This window comes from Siphateles boraxobius, unplaced genomic scaffold (assembly GCF_051911475.1).
Source record: "Siphateles boraxobius isolate OS27281-9 unplaced genomic scaffold, OSU_SipBor_1 24, whole genome shotgun sequence".
In the NCBI taxonomy this organism is placed as follows: Eukaryota; Metazoa; Chordata; class Actinopteri; order Cypriniformes; family Leuciscidae; genus Siphateles; species Siphateles boraxobius.
The window spans coordinates 17,857,282-17,878,647 of NW_027508855.1; the positions used below are offsets into that span (position 1 = coordinate 17,857,282).

The 21,366-nt window shown below is 35.8% G+C and overlaps 1 protein-coding gene across 2 annotated transcripts; it reads right to left on the bottom strand.

The window, feature by feature from the left end:
- Positions 1 to 786: 786 nt before the first annotated feature.
- lmbrd2a (LMBR1 domain containing 2a) lies at positions 787 to 17,231 on the bottom strand. 2 transcript variants are annotated; one of them, XM_077241757.1, is made up of 18 exons: positions 16,345 to 17,231; positions 15,180 to 15,433; positions 14,414 to 14,511; positions 14,147 to 14,245; positions 12,941 to 13,108; positions 12,615 to 12,825; positions 12,454 to 12,528; positions 11,944 to 12,057; positions 11,459 to 11,642; positions 10,058 to 10,239; positions 8,546 to 8,679; positions 8,344 to 8,449; positions 7,334 to 7,431; positions 7,136 to 7,239; positions 5,826 to 5,872; positions 5,617 to 5,725; positions 5,340 to 5,439; positions 787 to 1,736 (listed from the first exon to the last, which is right to left on the bottom strand). In XM_077241757.1, exons 2-18 carry the CDS (start codon positions 15,351 to 15,353, stop codon positions 1,673 to 1,675), a joined length of 2,067 nt encoding a protein of 688 aa, XP_077097872.1. In that variant the 5' UTR covers positions 15,354 to 15,433; positions 16,345 to 17,231; the 3' UTR covers positions 787 to 1,672. The 2 variants fall into 2 exon arrangements, with proteins under 2 accessions (XP_077097872.1, XP_077097873.1); XM_077241758.1 differs by having other exon boundaries at positions 15,180 to 15,403; positions 16,345 to 17,211.
- Positions 17,232 to 21,366: the final 4,135 nt, after the last annotated feature.

Below are 21,366 nucleotides of genomic sequence, written 5' to 3' on the forward strand. Positions count from 1 at the left end.
GCGCAAAATATTTAAAATTCTTCTAGTGTTTTGACGGGTTACAGACTATTGTAAAAGCAGCATACCGCCACCTACTATATTGGAGTGAGTAAATGGTAAAATCAAAGTAGTCTTTGGTCAAATCATGGCTTCATTTATCTCTAGACCAGATACACTTAGAAATAATCTTCTGTTTCTACTTATAAAGATTTTATTTGAATAATCTTTTAATATATTGTTTATACTCTACCTTTATCTATACCCCGATTATTTTGCCAGTGTTTGTCTTGCTTTTAATTACTGATTTAGGCTACCTTCATTTTTCCAAGAGGAAATTTTCTGTAATTTATTGTACAATGCTATATTTTGCGAATTCACCCAAAATGCTTCACATATGCTTTGATTTACCAAGAAATATTTTTCTGTTAATCACTAGCATGGCAATAAATACAGTCTACTTTAATTTTATGAATTATGTTTTGTTCAGCTCATAGTAGAACATGTACAGAAACACATCCAGTTGTCTAAATATGTCTAAAAATTGTGGTTAAGGGACTTTAAGTAGGCGTTCACACAACACTGTAAAGCACTTGAGATTTTTAATGTCAGAGACAGCAAAAAAACAGAAATGGCAAGAAAAAAACTATTTTTAGCTCTAACTCTCTAAATTATGGGTGCGAGCTGCATGATGAGACCATAGATTGCCATTTTTGTTGTTCTTTAAAAGCACTCATCTGCCATTGAGCAGCATTAAAATATCAAGATGTTTTTTCTCATTCAGTTATACAAAATTGTACAGAAATGTAATTAAAATCTCAGGAATATTTATTTGAGGTATTGAGGAAATTCAAACAAACAAGAACAAATAAAAGAAAGAAAATAAAACATAGCTGCTCTACATATTTGTGTCATCCAAAAAAAAAAGCACAAATTGTCCTTCAAAATTTCAGTAGCTCTGAGCAGTAATTTAATATTAATTCAGAGACATTTATAATAAATAGACTGTAATTGAAAAAGTAAAACAGCATTCATGTTATATGCATTCACTTTTTGATCAAAGAGATTTTAAGTGTACAGTACAAAACATGAGTTGAATAACCAAAATGAGACATTTTCTTCATATTTTCTTCTGTAACTTTAAAGTGTTATCTGTTTAAATAATGAATGAAAATACTCAAACAAAAGACAGAAGTGTTTCCTGTAGGTGATTTACTGGTCGAACAAGTTCTCATCCTGAGGGTGAAAGTTCAGAGTAAGAAGTGTAGATTAGGACACAGTGGGACCTTCATGCATCTGGGTGACCTTAAATAAACTGTATTCTTTAAATAAAATCTTTAAACTTCAAATTTGGATTCTATAGAAAACTAACGTGATATTTTATTCCCTTTTCAGCCACATATTAAGGTTCCTCTGCATGAAAACCAACCGTCACTGCTGTGAAGATGCTGTACCTTCAGTGCACTACAGTTGTGTACAGTATGTGGGGTTTGCTATTTTGGCTTAATCTGAAAGTAAAGGGACAATGGGAGGTAAGAGCAACACACATACACACACACACACAAACACACACACAGAAAACGCATACAAAAGAGACACACAGAAGCGTTAAAGCTGCAGTCTCTCACTGGACACTTCAGGAAGAGTGCGAAGATTAAAAAGTGCAAACAGTTTCCCTTCAATGTTCTCCTTGTTCTCATACATCATCAAAGATGCGGCTACGAGATGCAGAGGTCGCGAGGTAATGTCCTCCAGCGTACCTACAGAGAGATGATGACATTCATTAACAACGAGAGAACTACATGTTCTTCAGTGAAAACCTTCAAAATGCCTAATGTCCCAATAGTTTCTTCTTATATCTTATACTTGAAATGTGTCATTGTGTGCGATAAATACCATTGGCTCTTATGATAAATAGCTTGGAATGTTCATTATTTTCAAATCACTGTATGTAAAATTGTCATTGAGTAATGTAAATCAAATCAAAATCACTGAAGGTTTAATATTAAAATATTATTTAATATTAAATAATTATTGTATTTAATATTAAACATAAGTATTATATATATATATTAGTGCTGTCAAACGATTAAAATATTTAATCGCGATTAATCGCATTAATGCCATAGTTAACTCGCGATTAATCGCACATTTTTATCTATTCTAAATGTCCCTTGATTTCTATTTGTCTCATTATTTTTTCTAATTTTAATGCTCTTATCAACATGGAAAAGTGGATCAGCAGTAAGTTTGTTCTTAGCTGTGGTATCCATGTGTTTCTGTCTGAAGTCATCCATTGTAGAGCTTAGATCGGGCCCAAAAAATCAAGCCCGACCCGAGCCCGTGCGCATTGTGTCCGAGCCCGGCCCGGCCCGACACATAAACTGTAATTATGAGCCCGAGCCCGATTTAAACCCTTCCATTTTTTTAATATGTGGGTGGGTCGTTATAACTGACGTTCTCAACTACTTTCTATGTTACTTTCTCCCGCCCGCAACATTTTTGTCCCGCTCCCGCCCGCAAATAGACTCTTTTTTTGTAGGCTACCTCCAAATACTTTCGCCTACGTGTCGCCACCATACACATCAGCATAAATGCTCCTGATAAATTATTTGTTATTAAAGCATTAACACACAAACCACTGTTATAACATAAAAGCAAGCAGGCTACTGAGTGCATGGTTTGGCATGACTGAATGCGAGCAAAGTGCGCTCCCTTAATAATTCCTAAAAAGCTGACATCAGTTCATCGCAATCTCACACATCTGTTATTATCAATGAAGCTGACTGCACAATGCATCTTCCATAATATATACAGTTTGTTTGTTATAATTTGAGGATTTGCCAGCATACAGAATTCAGCACTGAACAAAAAGTCTGCTTTGAGCGGTGAGGGGAGTCTATTTTAAATGCTTCTGATTGGCCATTGCGTTCAAGAAATCAACACATATGTCTGTGATTGGCTACATCCCTCAACGCTGCAAACATGTTATAAAAAGAAACTCTGGCCTGTAAATCGTTTCTATTTTGTTTTAGTTGTTCTTGTTGCTTTTCTGCAACATATGAATAAAAATGTATTAGTTTTTATGTTTTATTCATAGATATTTCTAGTTTGCGGGAGTCCCGCGAATCGTTTTATGCTCCCGTATCCGCACACAGAGTGAGTGCATTACCGCTCGAGCCCACCCTCGCACTCGGCCATCAAATCTAGTCCCGCGCCGCACTCTATTGCGTTGAGCGTGCACGTCTCTAGATCGGCGTATAGCGCTCGCGCCATCCACTCAAAACGTAACGTTAGCCTACTACTCTTTGGCCGGCGCGCAAGCCCAAACAAGTAGCCTACGTGCGGCGTGGCTGTTGTTTTGTTTCCGGTCTAGCTATCCGGTGTGATGTTGTAGTTTTTCTAACGTTACTAGTTGTTGCAACAGAATGTGAAAAAAATACAAGTTTGCTAGGGCAAAAAGACCGTTAATCTCGCGATAAAAAAAATTGACGCCGTTAAAATGTGTTTGCGTTAACGCCGTTAATAACGCGTTTAACGCACAGCACTAATATATATATATATATATATATATATATATATATATATATATATATACACACACACACACACACACACACACACACACACACTGAACAATATTATAAACGCAACACTTTTGATTTTGCCCCCATTTTTCATGAGCTGAACTCAAAGATCTAAGACATTTTCTATGTACAAAAGGCCTATTTCTCTCAAATATTGTTCACAAATCGGTCTTAATCTGTTAGTGAGCACTTCTCCTTTGATAATCCATCCACCTCACAGGTGTGGCATATCAAGATGCAGATTAGACAGCATGATTATTGCACAGGTGTGCCTTAGGCTGGCCACAATAAAAGGCCACTCTAAAATGTGCAGTTTTATCACACAGCACAATGCCACAAGTTTTGAGGGAGCGTGCAATTGGCATGCTGACTGCAGGAATGTCCACCAGAGCTGTTGCCCGTGAATTGAATGTTCATTTCTCTACCATAAGCCGTCTCGAAAGGCGTTTCAGAGAATTTGGCAGTACATCCAACCAGCCTCACAACCACAGACCAAGTGTAACCACACCAGCCCAGGACCTCCACATCCAGCATCTTCACCTCCAAGATCGTCTGAGACCAGCCAGCCGGACAGCTGCTGCAACAATCGGTTTGCATAACCAAAGAATTTCTGCACAAACTGTCAGAAACCGGCTCAGGGAAGCTCATCTGAATGCTCGGCGTCCTCATCGGGGTTTCGGCCTGACTGCAGTTTGTTGTCGTAACCGGCTTGAGTAGGCAAATGCTCACATTCGATGGCACTTTGGAGAGGTGTTCTCTTCACGGATGAATCACGGTTTTCACTGTACAGGGCAGATGGCAGACAGCGCGTATGGCGTCATGTGGGTGAGCGGTTTGCTGATGTCAACGTTGTGGATCGAGTGGCCCATGGTGGCGGTGAGGTTATGGTATGGGCAGGCGTATATTATGGTCAACGAACACAGGTGCATTTTTTTGATGGCATTTTGAATGCACAAGAGATACCGTGACGATCCTGATGTCCATTGTTGTGCCATTCATCCACGACCATCACCGGACATGTCACCCATTGAGCATGTTTGGGATGGTCTGGATCGGCGTATACGACAGCGTGTTCCAGGTCCTGCATATATCCAGCAACTTTGCAGAGCCATTGAAGAGGAGTAGACCAACATTCCACAGGCCACAACCAACAACTTGATCAACTCTATGCGAAGGAGATGTGTTGCACTGTGTGAGGCAAATGGTGGTCACACTAGATACTGACTGGTTTTCGGACCCCCAAATACAGTAAAACTGCACATTTTAGAGTGGCCTTTTATTGTGGCTAGCCTAAGGCACACCTGTGCAATAATCATGCTGTCTAATCAGCATCTTGATATGCCACACCTGTGAGGTGGATGGATTATCTCGGCAAAGGAGAAGTGCTCACTAACACAGATTTAGACAGATTTGTGAACAATATTTGAGAGAAATAGGCCTTTTGTGTACATAGAAAAAGTCTTAGATCTTTGAGTTCAGCTCATGAAAAATGGAGGCAAAAACAAAAGTGTTCCGTTCAAATTTTGTTCAGTGTATATATAAATTTACTTTCTCTTTTACATGGGTAAGAAGTGTTATATGAATAAAGAACAAAATAAATATTCAATAATCCTTAAATATATAACATAAATATATAACTAAACATAACATTTAGTCCTTAAAAAAAAGTGTTCTGAGCGAAAGCATAAAAATGCATAAGAAAAACAATATTCATGTTATTAGTTTCCATGACTGAAAGTATGTTTATGTTATGAGATATAATGTAGTAATACAGACCTCCTGTTATCCGTTTCCAGCTGTTCTTCTCCAGTGTAATCCAACGGTTCAACGTCTTGTAGTAATTCAGCCTTGTCGTTTCGATCTCTACGAGACTGAGCTGCACACACACACACACACACACACACACACACACACACACACACGCACACGCACACGCACACGCACACGCACACGCACACATACACACACACACACGATGCTCTTCATCACATCTGACCAAGAACTCAAAGCAAGTGTATTATCAGTAAGACTAACAGCGTGGATCTGTCCTCACCTCTGCCAGTGTCTGTGCTGGAGCCGTCCGTCTCCTTCAGCTCCGAGTACGCACTTCTGCTCCTCCCGCCATATCTCTCCCTCTGATCACTGTAGCGTTCCCTCCATTCCTGACACACAGAGACGTGATGAACGGGGTTCAGACAGGTACAGTACAGTAATCTATACTCATCATTAATTGTGAGGCAGTTTAGGCAGAATCAAACTCACTCTCCGTCTGGTTTCGCCATCCTCTGTTCTCTGCCGTTTTCTTTTTTCTGACAACAAGAGCAACGTTTTAAAAACAATGAAATTATAAAATGACATTTTTTATATTTGATATAATTTATAAATATATTATCGTTATTTTGTATTTATATAGACCTTATGTAGCCAAGCTCCTTTTCAGCGCTGAGCTTGTTGTCTTTTGACTTCCGGTTTGTATTTTTCACAGTGATCTTGCGTAGTTATGAATGAACGGCTCGTTTAAAAACATTCCAAGGTCCATTTGTTAAGACATTTATATGTTTATGATAAACATTACAATGCTCATGATAACTTTCGTTAACTCTACAATAAGTAAATCAACTTCACCAGCTAATTACTCCTGGACAGCGATGCCATAGAAATATACAGAGCGACCGCAAAAACGGAAGTTCAAAGACAATATTCTAAAGATGGCGGCGCCCTCGTTTCTCTCGTGCATAAGGTCTATACACTATTGTTAAAGTTTGGGGTCGGCAAGATTTTTTTTATGTTTTTGAAAGAAGTTTTATGTTCACAGAGATTGCATATTTGATCAATAATACAGTAAAAACAGAACATTTTGAAATATTATTACTTTTTAAAATAACTGTTATTTTAATATATTTATTCCTTGCTATTTTTTCCTGTGATCAAAGCTGAATTTTCAGCATCATTGCTTCAGTCTTTAGAGTCACATGATACTTCAGAAGTCATACTAATTTTATTATGATTAATTTTGAAAACAGTTGTGCTGCTTAATATTTTTGTGGAAACTTGGATTCATTTTTTATTCATGATTCTGTGATAAATAGAAAGTACAAAAGAACAGCATTTTTAAAAACATTTTTTTTACATATAACATTATTAATGTCTTCACTATCCCTTTTGAGCAATTTAACGCATCCTTGCTGAATAAAAGTATTAATTTTACTGACCTTTTGAATGGTAGTGTGTGTGTGTATATATATATTAGAATTCATTCTAATTGCAATAGGTACAATTTAAAACCATAAAATGTAAATTCTATTCAGATTGAAAAAAGTCAGATTGGATTTTTGATTGATTGAAAAAACAAACCTGATTTATTTGATTTATTTTCTGATTGGAAATATACTTTGAATACAATATTGATACATAGAATCTAGCAATATCCTCCAGTCCTTCTTGGGACTGTTGTGATTACATAAAATAATAATAAAAAATAAATGTAATATGTTTATATCTGCTAAACTATTTTATCAATTAGGTTTGGACTAACATAGATTTGGACCAGATTTGAATTTGGTCAATCGTACCTCTCCGGATGAGTTCTCTCCCCTCGTCCACCAGGTCAGAGGTCAGATCATTCTCACCCATAAACTGCTGGAAGCCCAGCAAATTCAGACAGCGTGTGCCCAGACTAGAATGAACAAGAGGAAAAACAAAGAGCTAACAGCCTTCCAACAACAACATTCTCTGTAATATTTCAAAGATAAATATTTGTTACATCTTACCTGAAGTAAGTTGCAATGCAGAGCAAAACAATGAGCATAGGATAATAAATATAAAATCCATTTGCGATGAATGACAGGACCTGCATGGATCCCATTATCTATCATAGAGAGAGAGATTTTGGAGTGATGTGGCCATAAGTATCAATGCGGCTGGGTGATACACTGAGCGTACTGTACTACATGATATAAAATATGACATAAAATTAAGCAACATCATTAATGCTGTGAGTTTAATATGCTTATTATATGGCAAATTAGTTTTCCTAAAGACATATTAGACAAAGATGTTTCAATGGTGTCTCTGAATTCCAATTAAAAACATAAATTCTGTATTTTGTTTGCATCAATAAAAAGTGCTAACAAAGTCGCCATATTGCATTTTTAGCAAATAATCATATTTTTCATCATACGTGGTATATAACCATATGATTCTTGGCTAAAAATGCAATATGGCGACTTCGTCTTTTGTCTTTTCAATAAATTGTTTGCAGCGACAGGATTGAAATGCATGAAAAAAACAATATTCATTATTATTGATCTCAAGTTAATCGCAAATGAATGCTGTGATTTGAATATGCTTTATATAATGTATGCCAATTAGTTTTCATATAGACATTAGATTTTCAAGACAAAGATATTTTAATAGCGTCTCTGACTTAACAGTCAGTAGTAATAATAGTGGTTTGAGAATTCCAGTTCATGATGGTTTTTTTTTTACATCATCAAAAAAAGTGTTCATAGAAGCAGTCATTGCATTTTTTGTAAATTAAAGTTTAATTTAAATTTAGTAAAATAAAGTAAATAAATATTGTTGTTGATTACCAATTATTGTTACATGCATACATTTAAATAAATCTATCATGTCATGAAGATATACTTTGCATAAAAGTTTATTATTCTCCATCTCCATTATTATTATTATAGTTATATAATCCAGCCAATTAAAGTCTTACATGCTAGTTATATAGATGTGTGATTGTATTTTTGCATGAGAGTGGTGTGTGACTCACTGAATTGTACGCTGTCTGCTGTCTCTGCTGATGGGAGATGGTGGAGTCCATGTGAATCACACCCAGAAAGTTTAGACACAGCGGAGGCGTCAAACGACAAAACAACCTGCACATCAATCAGAATGAAATGCTGAATACTGATACAGCAACAGATCAAAACAACCCGAGATGGTTTTTGTAAGAGTCACATGGTGTTCCGTACATGCCGCTGAACTGCAGGCTGTAGGCGTCCGTCTGGTGGTGAGGGGCCAGGTAATAATAGTTAAAGACTCGGATCCGGAACACAGTGGAGTACACGCAGTAACACAAGAAGAATATGGTGACAAAACACGCCATCTAGAGGACAAACACAAAATAACAATGCACAGGTTGTAGTTTTTTTTCAACCTCACCAACCCCTTTTCACCTAAAGTCTTGTTGGTTCACTTTTAATGTGACATTATGCAAACACCATTTTATTTTGACTTAAAAGTAAAATGATTACCTGCAAAGCACCACGTAGACCTGTCACGATCATGAATTTTGTGCTGACGATTAATTGTCTTACAAATAATTGTGATTAACAATTTCATTCTGTTCTGTTCATGTCACCTACAGTGTAAACCAAATATGTTTTTTTTTTTTTTTACCAGGAGTCGTATATATAATAATAAAAAAAAAGAAGCAAAAAGCACTAAGAAGCAGTGGTTTACACTGAAGTAAGAACAGGTAATGGGCGTTGTTAGGCACGATGCGGAATGGTTATTTCATAAAATGTACACAGAAACAAAAATGTAATGCTACTGATAAAAACTATTATTCTCCCGCCAACCAATATACTTCTTCAGAAACAGAATGTTTGCCAAGCAACACAGACGCAGTGGCGCAGTAAAACTGATGTAATGTGGTCATAGGTGTGTTTGTATAGTAATTTACAACGGCTTAGAATGCGGCTCAACCAATCAGAATCAAGGAACTGTCGATTTTATTATTAATAATAAAATAGGCTTATTTGATTTACTGTAAACAAATTAATAATACTTATATAATTATTCATAATTTCATTTAATATAATATAATGCAATCTGATTAAACCCACAAGCCTTCATTTTGTAATAGGTAGACATTTGATTATCTTTGTGTACATATAACATTGTTTTTTATATATGTACATTTATACTTTACTCCTTGCCAGATTATGTCTCTGCTGCTTCTCCTTATCACACCAGAAAAGGAGGCACAATGTCATGCATTTGATGGAATTTATCTAAGCCCTTAAATTTGGATGGCAAAATGTGATTGAAAATTAAACTGGAAAATTGTTGTACATATAATTGCTCATGATGAGACGATTAATTAATAATCGCAACAGGCCTACCACCAAGTTCAAGTAAAAATAGGCTCATCCTCTGTTTTACCTTGAAGGATAAATTTAGCATCAAAAAAACATCTAGGATGCCTAAAATGTAATTCAATATAAGTGTTTCTTACAGTAAACATTCCTCTATATTGTTAGTGTGCAATGGAAAACAGCTAAATAATCAAATTGTCATAGGCTCAAAAAACATTTTTAATAAAAATAATGCAAAATATGGTTTAATGGCCAATACATTTTCATGCAAGTGGCAAAAAGTTCATTTCGCACCCCAGCTACATCTCTCAGCCATGCTGGCGACAGTACGCTGATTGGCTGTATGCAGCCTTCTCCATTAAATGTGTAATTGTGCTTCCTCACCTCTATGTAAACGTAGTTGTAGTCTCTCTCTGCTAGCTGGATGAAGACAGCGAAGAGAGACAGAACGGGCTGTGTGCTGAAGAAGGTGCATTCAGACCAGACCACGGCTGCAGAGAACAGGCATAAAAGCACAGCCAGCACGCGATAACACCAGCGCCGGAAAACACACTCCCAGTACCACTCTACAGGACAAAGAGACATGCATGAGGTTATTACCTACACAAATTGCTCCTTTGACTCAATATCATAGCTTATAATAGCATTCATTACTTAAGGTTAGCGATTTAAACAAATCCTTAACCCTAAATATAAAACTTTACTGTGCAATGTGTGCGCTCTGACATGAATGACATCTCAAATTGTGCGGCTTATTGATGAAAGGTGTTCAGGTGTAAGCGATCAGACTTGGATTACAAAACAGGCAAAAATCCCATAGACGTCCATTGACAGAGGGATCCGAGCCTTTGACAACAACTTAGCTACCGCATTTCAACACCCAGAATTTCTCTTTGTGCTGGTCACGGGTAGGTGGACAATAGTCATGTGTGCTGAAACGAACCAACCATTCCAAACATGCATACTATACAGAGTCTTTTCAAAGCGGCTTGACATTTGATAAGAAAACTATTGATATTTCCATTGGTATTTGGCAAAAAAAAAACTGTTCCCCAAACATTGGAATCTTGCTAAACTTCTTTTTGTGGAAGTCTAGTTTTACGAAAAATCCGCTTATCTGTTTCATCAAAGCAATCTTTACCTGGGTGGTTTCTGACGCTCTATATTAGGATTTTAGGATTTTTCATAAAACCAGACTGTTCCACGTAAACAAGTTTAGCAAGATTGCAATGTTTGTGGAACAGTCTGGTTTTATGAAAAATCCTAAAATATCGAGCTGCAGAAACCACATAGGTAAAGCTTGCGTTGAAGAAATGATGAGCAAACACAGTTGTAGGCATCGATTAAACGGTGATAAAGCTAGTAAGATGTATATTTTAGACCAGGGGCATCTTCACAAAAAATCTTAAGGCTAAAAGTTATTCCTAATGTGGAAATTTAGGGGCGTGTCGCTCCTAATTTTAGGTACATTTTTCATTTAAGACTAATTCACAAAGCATTGTAACGTTAAAAGTATCTCCTAAACCTAGTACAGCTCAGAAGTCGTCCTGAGGACTTCTAAAATCATAAGAGAAACTCAGAAACGACCCAAAGCATGTCTGCTGCATTGTCTGCCAGGAATGCATTGTTTTACAGTCTTTTTATAGGCATTCTCATTGTGAATGAGTCTTTGCTCTGTTGAAGGATTACAGATCTCTGTATCTCTCATAAAGGTGTTATTGTAGTAAGACCAGAAAGGTGTTTTTGACTACAAAAGTGAGAGAATGTGTTCACAGGTTTCCTCACCCACGGTGGGCGTGTACAGGTACTTGCTGATCCATCCAGGCGCTTCTGCAGAGGGGAAGCTGTGAATGAACTGGTGGGTGGAGCTTGTCTCGTTTTTGGCCACGTCCTCTAAGTGAAAAGCCTCGTCCAATAGAATCTGCCACTGAACTTGTGTGCGGTTATGCCTCTGAACAGCATAGATCACCTGACAGGAGATATTAATACAATACATAAGTCTCAATCATCATATATATTTGAATATAAATACATTTATATAATACAAAATATTTACATAATTATATTTATAATTTCACTTGTAAATAAAACAATAATACATCTTAAATTGACTATTTTAATTTTAAATGCATTTATTCTTAAAATTGTAATATTTGTTTTTAAAGTTATATTTAAAATTGTTTAAATAATATTTATATTATTTATAAATAATAAATGTCAGTGAATTTGCTTTATATTAATATTCTATATAGCTGCAGTGTTTACATTACCTTTTTATGTAGTTTGACTAAACTATTTTTACTAGGATAAGGGTTTCCTTTGTCATCAAAGTCCTCATAATCGTCCATGTTTCTGCCCATCTTTTCCTGGTATTCTACAGGACACTGAGAAAGATGTGAGGGTATTAATACTCCATAGGTGCGTCCCAATTTGCGTACTTGTGCACTATTCAATTACGTTTTGTAGTATAATTAGTGTAAGTAGAGTTTTCACTAAAAAATTCCGAATAGAAAAAGTGCACTTTAAATACCCGGATGAAGCACTTAATAAACCGGAAAAAAAAAAGTGTGTAATGTTGGACACTTCAATGCAACTCCGCTTTCATTATGTAGCGGAGGGGGAGGGGCATCAGATTCAGATGTTGAATGATAAAATAACCTTATAAAATTAATTCACTACTTGGTTGAGTGCATAAGTGCATAGTGTATAGTCTGTCATTTGGAAACCATCATATATTTACACATGCACAATCAGTAGGATGAAGATTATATGAAACTTACCTTTCTCAGAATAGTGTCAATGCATTTGCGTAGAGGATGGTTGTACTTGATTGTTTCATTAACCGTTCTGACATCCTGTAAAAGAGTGGACATTTAAGTATGCATTTATTTTTATAAAAGATAATGCATGAACTTTGATCAAAGAAATGACAATCCCCCACCTCCATAACATCTTCCAGGTTTTCTTCGGCGTCTGCTTTTTCCGTCATCAGTTTTGCTGCTTTAAAGTACGTCTTTGCCAGCAGCTGTCCGTGCCACGATGCCCTCCAATAGGAGCGAGGGATTTCCACCAGGCCGTATCCCAGCAACAACACCAGCAGGAACAACCCCCAGGTGTTGGCGGCGGTAATGCCAATCGTCCGCAAGTCAGACCTTTACAAATATGTACAGGTTACATATGTCAGCTAGGGAATGAGATGTGCATTGGTCTAGAAATGAACGAGTATTGTGATTGGCTGAAGGGGACAGAAGAGGGCGTAACACTAACCAGGAGAGGTGCCACTTCGGAGTGACGGCGACGTAGATGAGCAAGGAGCAGAAGATGAGCAGGTATGTGCCGTAATAAATGGCGTTTTCTATCAGGGCTGTTTTTATTTTCCCTGAGATGGAGAAACCTCCTGAACGTGCATACGACTGCATGAAGGGAATCAAGAGCCTGCGCACACGGGAACAAGATGTTAGAATTTTTTTACAAATAATTTACACTTTAGTAAGAGCAAAATCTGACACTGAATTTGTAATTAGAAAATTTAACGTCACTAATGTTACTGGTCTGTCAATAGTGTTGTTATATGGACCGTCCGCAACCCAATTTTTTCAGCTGCCTTGGCTCCAGAAGTATTTTCCCCATTTGTGTTTTTGTTGGTATGAAGTACTCATTCCATGAAACATTGCAAAAAAAAAAATATATATATATATATATATATATAAGTATTAGTATAATACCAAATTAATGACTGTAGTCATTAAAATATTTTAATAAAAATGATTTTTTTTTTTGCAATATGTTTATTGCAGAATATTTAAATATATACAAGTATTGCATATATTAAGTTGTATATTCAACTGCATGATTTGCTATGCTTCAAGTGAGTGGGATTTTACTGCTGAGATTATTAGATGTAATGTCCATATCTGTCAAAAATTACAGAATTTATTTTTTTATTTCAATGAAATGATTGTACTATATTTTAGTTCAATAATGTTTTTTAATTTAATATTTAGTATTTTTAGGGAATTTTATGGTACGAAATTATATATATGTAGTAGTTTTAATCCATTTATTCACTTCTTGAGCATAGATCTGAAAATAAAATATCTAACTTAAACGGTCATAAATCTTTAATGCTTTGGAGCACATACTTTAATTTGGTCTCTTTTTAAAGAAGACACTTGGCAAATTATTGTTGTAAAAAATAAACTTGAAAAAAGTTATACATTTTTACATTTATTCTTATGAAAAATACAATTTAATTTTTTTTTATTTAATATATATTTCCCCCAAAAAATCTGAATCAAATTTGTGTGTTCACATAGCAAGCGCCAAAACATTAAATTGAATAAAAATATTGCATTGCAGCTAAAAACATTTACCAATATTAGATCTCATAGTAGATCTGTCTTGAAAAGATGTTTATTTCAGAACCCTACTCTTTATTGTGAAGAAACACAGGAATGACAATTTCTCTCGCACCATGTCAGGAACTGTGACGTCCAGTACACCACCCTCCAAAACACGGGAAGAATCCCATCTGGGATGTAACTCCAAGGCTTATGGCAAGACTTAGCGACCCTATAATCAGGAGAAGGTGGGGTGATGTGGATAAAGTTAATATATAACCATATTCAGTGTTAACTAAACATAAAAGTCTTAGCACTATTTGTAGAACAGTGTTTAAACAAATTGCAAGGCTTTATTTCTTCCTAGAGCTATTCATTAGACCAAAGCGAGCCTCTTTACCTTTGTGTCGGAAATACCGAAGCGTTGGAGGAATTATCACGTTGCATGTTGCTCGGCCCCAAGTGGACAATATCAATCTCACACTGGTTGTATATGGTCTGCAGATGCACAAGGAAACAAAACATCATCAGGGTTGAGAATAAAACAACAGATTTATGTTTTATTTGTGTTTTCTTAGAGCCTCTTTTCCCCGGAGGATATGTCCTGTATCGCATGCTTGCCATCTGTTGATCATATCAGTCATGCATACACTAAAACATGTTTTGTAAATGGCTCTAGATAACAGCATATGTTAAACGCTTTAATTATAAATGTAAACATCAGTCTCAAGTCTAGCTCTACTCATGAATTTGTCATTTACAGAGTTGTAAAGAGAGTTTACATCATTTTCTATACTTTCCATTAAATGTCCAGTTATATTGCATAATCATTTAAAATAAAATTTTATAAAGATTGCACAAAAAAAGCATTTTTTTTTTTTTACATTTCTGAATTTCCCATGACTGCATTTAGCTCACACTTTATCCATACTAAGAAAACTTCTTATGTTTATGGACCTGCAACCTTTCAGTCTCCAACTACTAAACCACACCACTTCTAACTACAGTAGTCAACATTTGAAGTGGATCAAAAAAGTTCATCAAAGTTCTCCTAAGACAAGAACGGGTATTGTTGTAATTCTTGTATAACTTTGATGAAAGGTTTTGATCCACTTCAAATGTTGACTACTGTAGTATGCTCTGTAACTGCTTGCAGGAGGTCTCACCGTGCTGACGTCCAGTGGGAGGATGAAGACGATGAGGAAGCACAGGAACCAGGCGAGGAGGGTGGCGAACAGGACCATCCGATGCTGCTTGTGAAAGTCTCCATAGCGGTGCAGCAAGAAGAGTGCGAGGAAGAACACCACCACCACCTCCAACGCGAGCGCCACGCCACTCATCCCGACTGCTCTCTCTCTCTCTCTCTCTCTCTCACATGTGACCCCTCAGACTGGCACAAGACACGCCATCAACACAACCACTGTTTAGATAGAGCAACTTTATCAAGATTCATAATGTACATCTAATATTGACATTAGTAACATTGTAATCAAAGCCATAACGGCTGGAATGTGTCTATCAATAAAACAGACTGGGTGATTCTTGCAAAGAAATTTACAGGAAATATTTTTACCCCCAAATAAAAATAAAATTATATATTGCATTTTAAAATGTATAATAATGCATTATATATATATATATATATATATATATATATATATATATATATATATATATATATATATAGTTACAAAAATTCATTATTTTTCTTTTTAGCAAATGAAATATATCATTGTATATATTAGTATATTATATTATAAAATAAAATATAAAGTTAATTAAAATTATAAAATAAAAATCAATTATTTCAAATAATTTGTCATTTTATTATGTAAATTTAATTTTCCATTACTTATATATACACACTCTCACACATTTAAGCAATGGAACAAAAAAAGTATTAACGTTACTGTTAAATCGATTAACAGTAAACATGGATTATTAAAATGATGTGTAAACAATAAAAATTATAATTCAAAGACGTTTAATTCTTTTAATTAAATAGTCAATGTTTACACTAAATTATTAACTAAACACGAATACGAAGAAAATAAAGGTGAAAATTGAAAGTATCAGAAACCCAAGTGAAACTGATGCTAAACTATTGAATTTACAACCGTTGTAATATCGTGTTTGAAAATATTTCGTTACGGTTGAATACCTAAAATTACCGGTCGCTAAATGTATTTCATGACACGTCAATCATTGCGTAATTAATAGAACAAAGTCAAAACGCTTCTATTCTGTCACAGCTACGGAAGGACTTTTCCGTTACAACTCATTCTCTGACCGTGAATAAAACACTATAGAAAGACATGGACAGAAACTTACGAGTTAACCAGACTGACTGGAGAATATATGAAGGAAGAGTGTAGGTCCGATGAGGCCGAATGATCACATCTCGTGATAGAAATTAAGCTGTCCGTGATATTTGTGTACAGAAGAACCTCTTGACGTGTCACGTAACTGAGCAGTGATGCGCTTCCGGTTATCGTGATGTATTGTGGGAAATGTAGTTTTTCCCACAGGTTTATATACAATTTTGTAAAATACATTTTTAGATTTTAGCAATATGAAAACACTGTGCAACTAAACATTCCTCCGAATATTTATATTTCATATGACCGTGTTTACATTAAATTACGTTTTGTACGTAATTTTGTGATGTAAATTTTAGTTTTAATAACTTAATCAAAGAAATGATTGTCAGATGCCAATAAATAGTCTACATGAACCAAGTGCAAACTTTTCTTTAAATCTTTGACTTTTAGGCCCTATTTGTGAATGAATTTGAGCAAAATATGATGATATCAGAGAAGAGTCCGTCAGAACGCTTTGCTGTATTGAAATCCTCTCATTGTTCTCCGTTGCTTTGTTTAAAAGTTTCATGAAGGTCTATATGTTGAGAAAAGCCCAGGCCGAGAGATCATCTGCCCACAGCGAGCCCAGGAAATCAGCACACACCACTCGGTCCTCCAGCAAACACTGCACCTGACCGATCAGATCCAAACTCAGATTCTCCAGTAATCTCAGACACAGATCCCAGTCCTCCATATAGTCTGTGTTTCCCAGAGAGTCGAGCAGCAGAGAGACCAGCACATCAGCAGACCGGAACCAGTCCTGAACGCTCATGCTCATACTGGAGGTTCAGTCCACACAAGCGGGAAGGAGAGAGTCTCAGTTAACAGGTGTGTGGATGCTAAAGCCTCTGCGCCTCTGATCTTAAACCCTTTAAGCTCACTGGATTACGGTGTGTATGGCAAAGTCATCATATTATTATCAGCAGTTTATTGGTTTCCATTTTCATCTGATTTGCAGTTTATTTTCTCTCATTATTATAGAATTATAGTGAATTTACAAATTAGAAATAATGACCAAAAATGTGACGCAAACGAAAACTCTTATCTTCTCTCTCTCTCTCTCTCTCTCTCTCTCTCTCTCTCTCTCTCTCTCTCTCTCTCTCTCTCTCTCTCTCTCTCTCTCTATATATATATATATATATATAGAGAGAGAGAGAGAGAGAGAGACTATACACTACAATGCACAAACATGTTTAATATATATATATATATATATATATATATATATATATGACTTTAATTTCTTAATTTATATATTATCATATTTTAATTCATAAAACTTTTTTGAAAGATATAAATTAAATAAAAGATATATTATAAATATATTATACATTATAGCATATATATATATATATATATATATATAGTTTTTTAAACACAAATTATATTTAATTATTATTGCCACTCATGAATAACCACAATGTTTAATAGAATAAAAACATATATTTTTATTTTTATTTTATTTTATAAGTGTTTTTAATTTATTAATTTTAGTATATATATGTGTGTGTAGAGAATATATTCTTTATAAGATAATATAATGTTTTTTTTAATCACTAGGATGAAAACGTATGATGAACATTTGTTGGCTGATTTTCGATTGATTTCAAGCATTTTAGCAAAAGCATTTAGACCACAACTGTGATAATTCAGTCGAGATATTTTTCTGCTGTTTGTCCACTAGGCGGCGATATTTGTGCTAAATAAATTTGTGCATTTCCTCACTAAAGTTTGGACGCGAATGCCTGCTATGTCCACCAGGGGGCGACTTTTAGCATTTTGCTTTTGTCCCAATTGAACGTGCACAAATAAATTTAGTTGTCGTGCATGTCTGTTTTTATTTTAAAAGTAATTTGTTTCATGTTCAAACTCTACAGTGACTTTGTAAATCATTCACTGTTGTAGTTAGTTTTGTCCTTCCCACGGCTGGATTTCAGGCCGTCTCATGCTGTACTCTGATGAATGACAAAGAAATCAGATGCCTGAGAAGATCCATAAAGTGCTATTGTTACACCAGCAGCCTTTTATATTCTCTCCATTATAAACTGCTATTGTTAATCTTGGCTTATTAAACACGTCAAACCACATCATTTAAAAGTGAAGGCAGCCGCTATTGCACTCTTGTTAGAGAGAGAAACCTAAAACATGCAGTGCACAAAAGCTGTGGCAAACTGATCCTGATTCTTCCCTTGGCTCCAGATGAACTGATCACAAAGTGTAGAACAAACCACACAATAACCACCACAAACCCAGCCAGACGATTGCTTTACTTCAGTTATTTTGCCCTGTTTTAGACATTATTAAGCTAAACATGTCCAGCCGTTCTAAATTAATTTGCATGCAAATTGTTCAGTGCAGTTTTGTTTTAGTTTTATATAGCTTTTAATAATACTTTGAATTAACGTTATTTCAGTTTTAGTCCATTTTTAGTTTTTATTTATTTCCAGTTAGTTCCAGTTAGTAGGCCTAACTTTCAATAGGCCTATACATTTTCTTTAAGTTTTTAGTAATTTTACTTGTGTTATTTGTATTAGTTTTATTAGTATTTTATGGAATGTTACTTACATTTAGGTTTCATGTATTTTTATTTCAGTTTTAGTTTTTATTAATTTCTACTTAGCCTACTTTTCATGCTTTAACTTAGCTGTCAAAGGCAACAGTTCTCATTTTCATTTAGTTTAAGTTTTTCTTCTAATATTTATATTTTAATTCAGCTTTATTAAATTATAAAACATGTTTTTCAATAGTTTTAGCTTTGGTTTTAGTTAACAATAATACCCTGATTCAATGCTTAGGCTAATATTGTCAGCAAATCCCTGGCCATAACCTTTAGGCCTACATACATCTGAGTATTTTAACGAAACACTCTGATTCTGAATATATGAATAAATTAGGCATATAGTAAGCCTATTATAAGTGTTTAGCCCTGTCTGGATGGTTTTCGCGGGAAATCCCGTACATAGGCTACATCTCGTCATGACTCGTCATAATCTGTAAACAGTAAATAGTGTGGGACTGGCGTGATAGTCTTGCCTGGGCCTTCCATATAATTATTTCCATTATATGGAAACAATGAGATCGAAGAAGAGGGAATAAATAAGTCCAACATAAAACACAAGATAACACACAAAGAAATTACGATTGGGCCTTGCAATACAAAGTTGAAAGAGCACATTCGATGTTAAACACGCATCAAGAGATTCATAACATGTTCATTGTAATGTACATTCCCAGCGAAGCAGTTATTTATGTGTTTTTTTGAACACTTTAAACTGATAATTCCCAGACCTCTAAGAATGTGCAACTAAGGATACCCACAGCAATTCTCACGAGCTCTCACCTCTCTAAATGCCATCACTCGCCCCATAGATGGCGCTGTCCCCATATGCAATCATTTATATTTACACTCCATTACAGTGGCTAGGTTAGGTTAGTTAACACGACCGAGAAAGGTTGACATTAAGCAGCTACATCTCCAACCTCCGAGGAATCAACCGTTAAAATACCTCATATAGGCCAAACAGAGGAGAGTCTGCTGGGTGAAAGAGAGCGAGACAGAGCTCGTAATAAAACAAGAATCAACATTGGCTTGGCTTTTCAGAGATGTTGAGAACTGAGGGATATGAAATGTTGTAAAAGCGACACGGAGATGATGGTGTGTTTATTACTCATCAGGTGAGTAAGGTGTTTTACTGATCAGATAAATGGCCATGGCTCTCTAACAGTTCATTGTGAAGCATCATTTATTGTGAAGATCATTTCATTATGGTTGTTGTAGCTGTGCTGGAATTTATTTTCATGAAAGTACCGTTTCTATTAACGGGTAAAGATACAGTAATGTCTTCAGCTAGTGATACTTTCCATCTAAACTTTAGCTAGTAAATGTTTGATAAGAAGGAGGACAATTTCTCTTTTTCTTAGTTATGAGAAAGAACCATATTCAGTTCCGCAGACACAACCAAAAGTCTACAAGTTACACAATATAACTTCAAATGTACAACACTATGATCTTTTTGCCCAAAGTTTGGACGCACTTGACTGAATTTGTTTCTCTGATCTTGAAAATGTTTGGAATTAGCTTTGTTGACCAACTGTGTATGAAATTCGTTAGAAAGCTTATAACTTTAAATAATAACAATAAATAGAAGAAATTGATGATTTGTTCCAGAAAGCAGCCAACAAGTGTCAATCATGTTGCTCCTTGAATAGTTAAAAAAAAGCATCCCAGGATGCACCTCATCACGTTTATTCAAGAAAATGTCCAGTTGCAGTGCTGGAATCTTGACAAAGCTCATATATAAGGCAGTTTCCAATTGTTTAAAATTTTATGTTCACAACATCATTCTCATAATTCGATTGTTATTTAATTATTTTGATGACTTGTAATCTAACATTTTGATAATAGTCAGTCATAATAACGAGTTGTGTGTGAATTGTTTTTCATATGGCACTTGTTTAAGCACAAACAGATGTGGATGCATAAGCACCAGATATCTGACAGACAATAAACTGAGCAAACAAATCACTGACTCATTAAGAGATCATATCGACAGCATACCCTAGTATTCAGACTTGGGATCAGCCATGTTTATTTAATTCAGTTAGTGCATTAGCGTGACCGCCGGTCCAGAAGCAGTGTTTCGGTGAGTACGGCCCTTGGTTTCCCTCCTTCTATTCAGAGAGAATGTACTTAGGCCTCCTTGTCCTGCGAGTGCAGCATAACAACAGTGCAGCAGCATGGGGAGGTTACGATTGAAGTTTGATCCTGGGAACCCCGTTGCACAATGCCATAGCCTCACAAAGCCGGCCCACAACTCCCTGCGTTCCCACTGTCTCTGTTCTCTGGAGGGTAGAGAAGAGAACGGATCGCATCACCTGCCCCAAATACAGCCCTCTCCCCTGGGAACCCCCACCCTGTCTCACCGGTCTGAGATAGAGGGGTGTAATGCAACAGAGAGGTAGACAGGTTTAAAGGTCTACTTGGAAGGGATGG

Excerpts from the sequence above, each read along its gene's own strand:
- lmbrd2a (XM_077241757.1), bottom strand. The coding sequence starts at position 15,353 with ATGAGTGGCGTGGCGCTCGCGTTGGAGGTGGTGGTGGTGTTCTTCCTC. Across the intron at positions 10,240-11,458 it reads CCTGTACACGCCCACCGTGG|AGTGGTACTGGGAGTGTGTT; the intron begins GTGAGGAAACCT and ends TTTGTCCTGTAG. Across the intron at positions 7,432-8,343 it reads AGCAGACAGCGTACAATTCA|ATAATGGGATCCATGCAGGT; the intron begins GTGAGTCACACA and ends TCTCTATGATAG.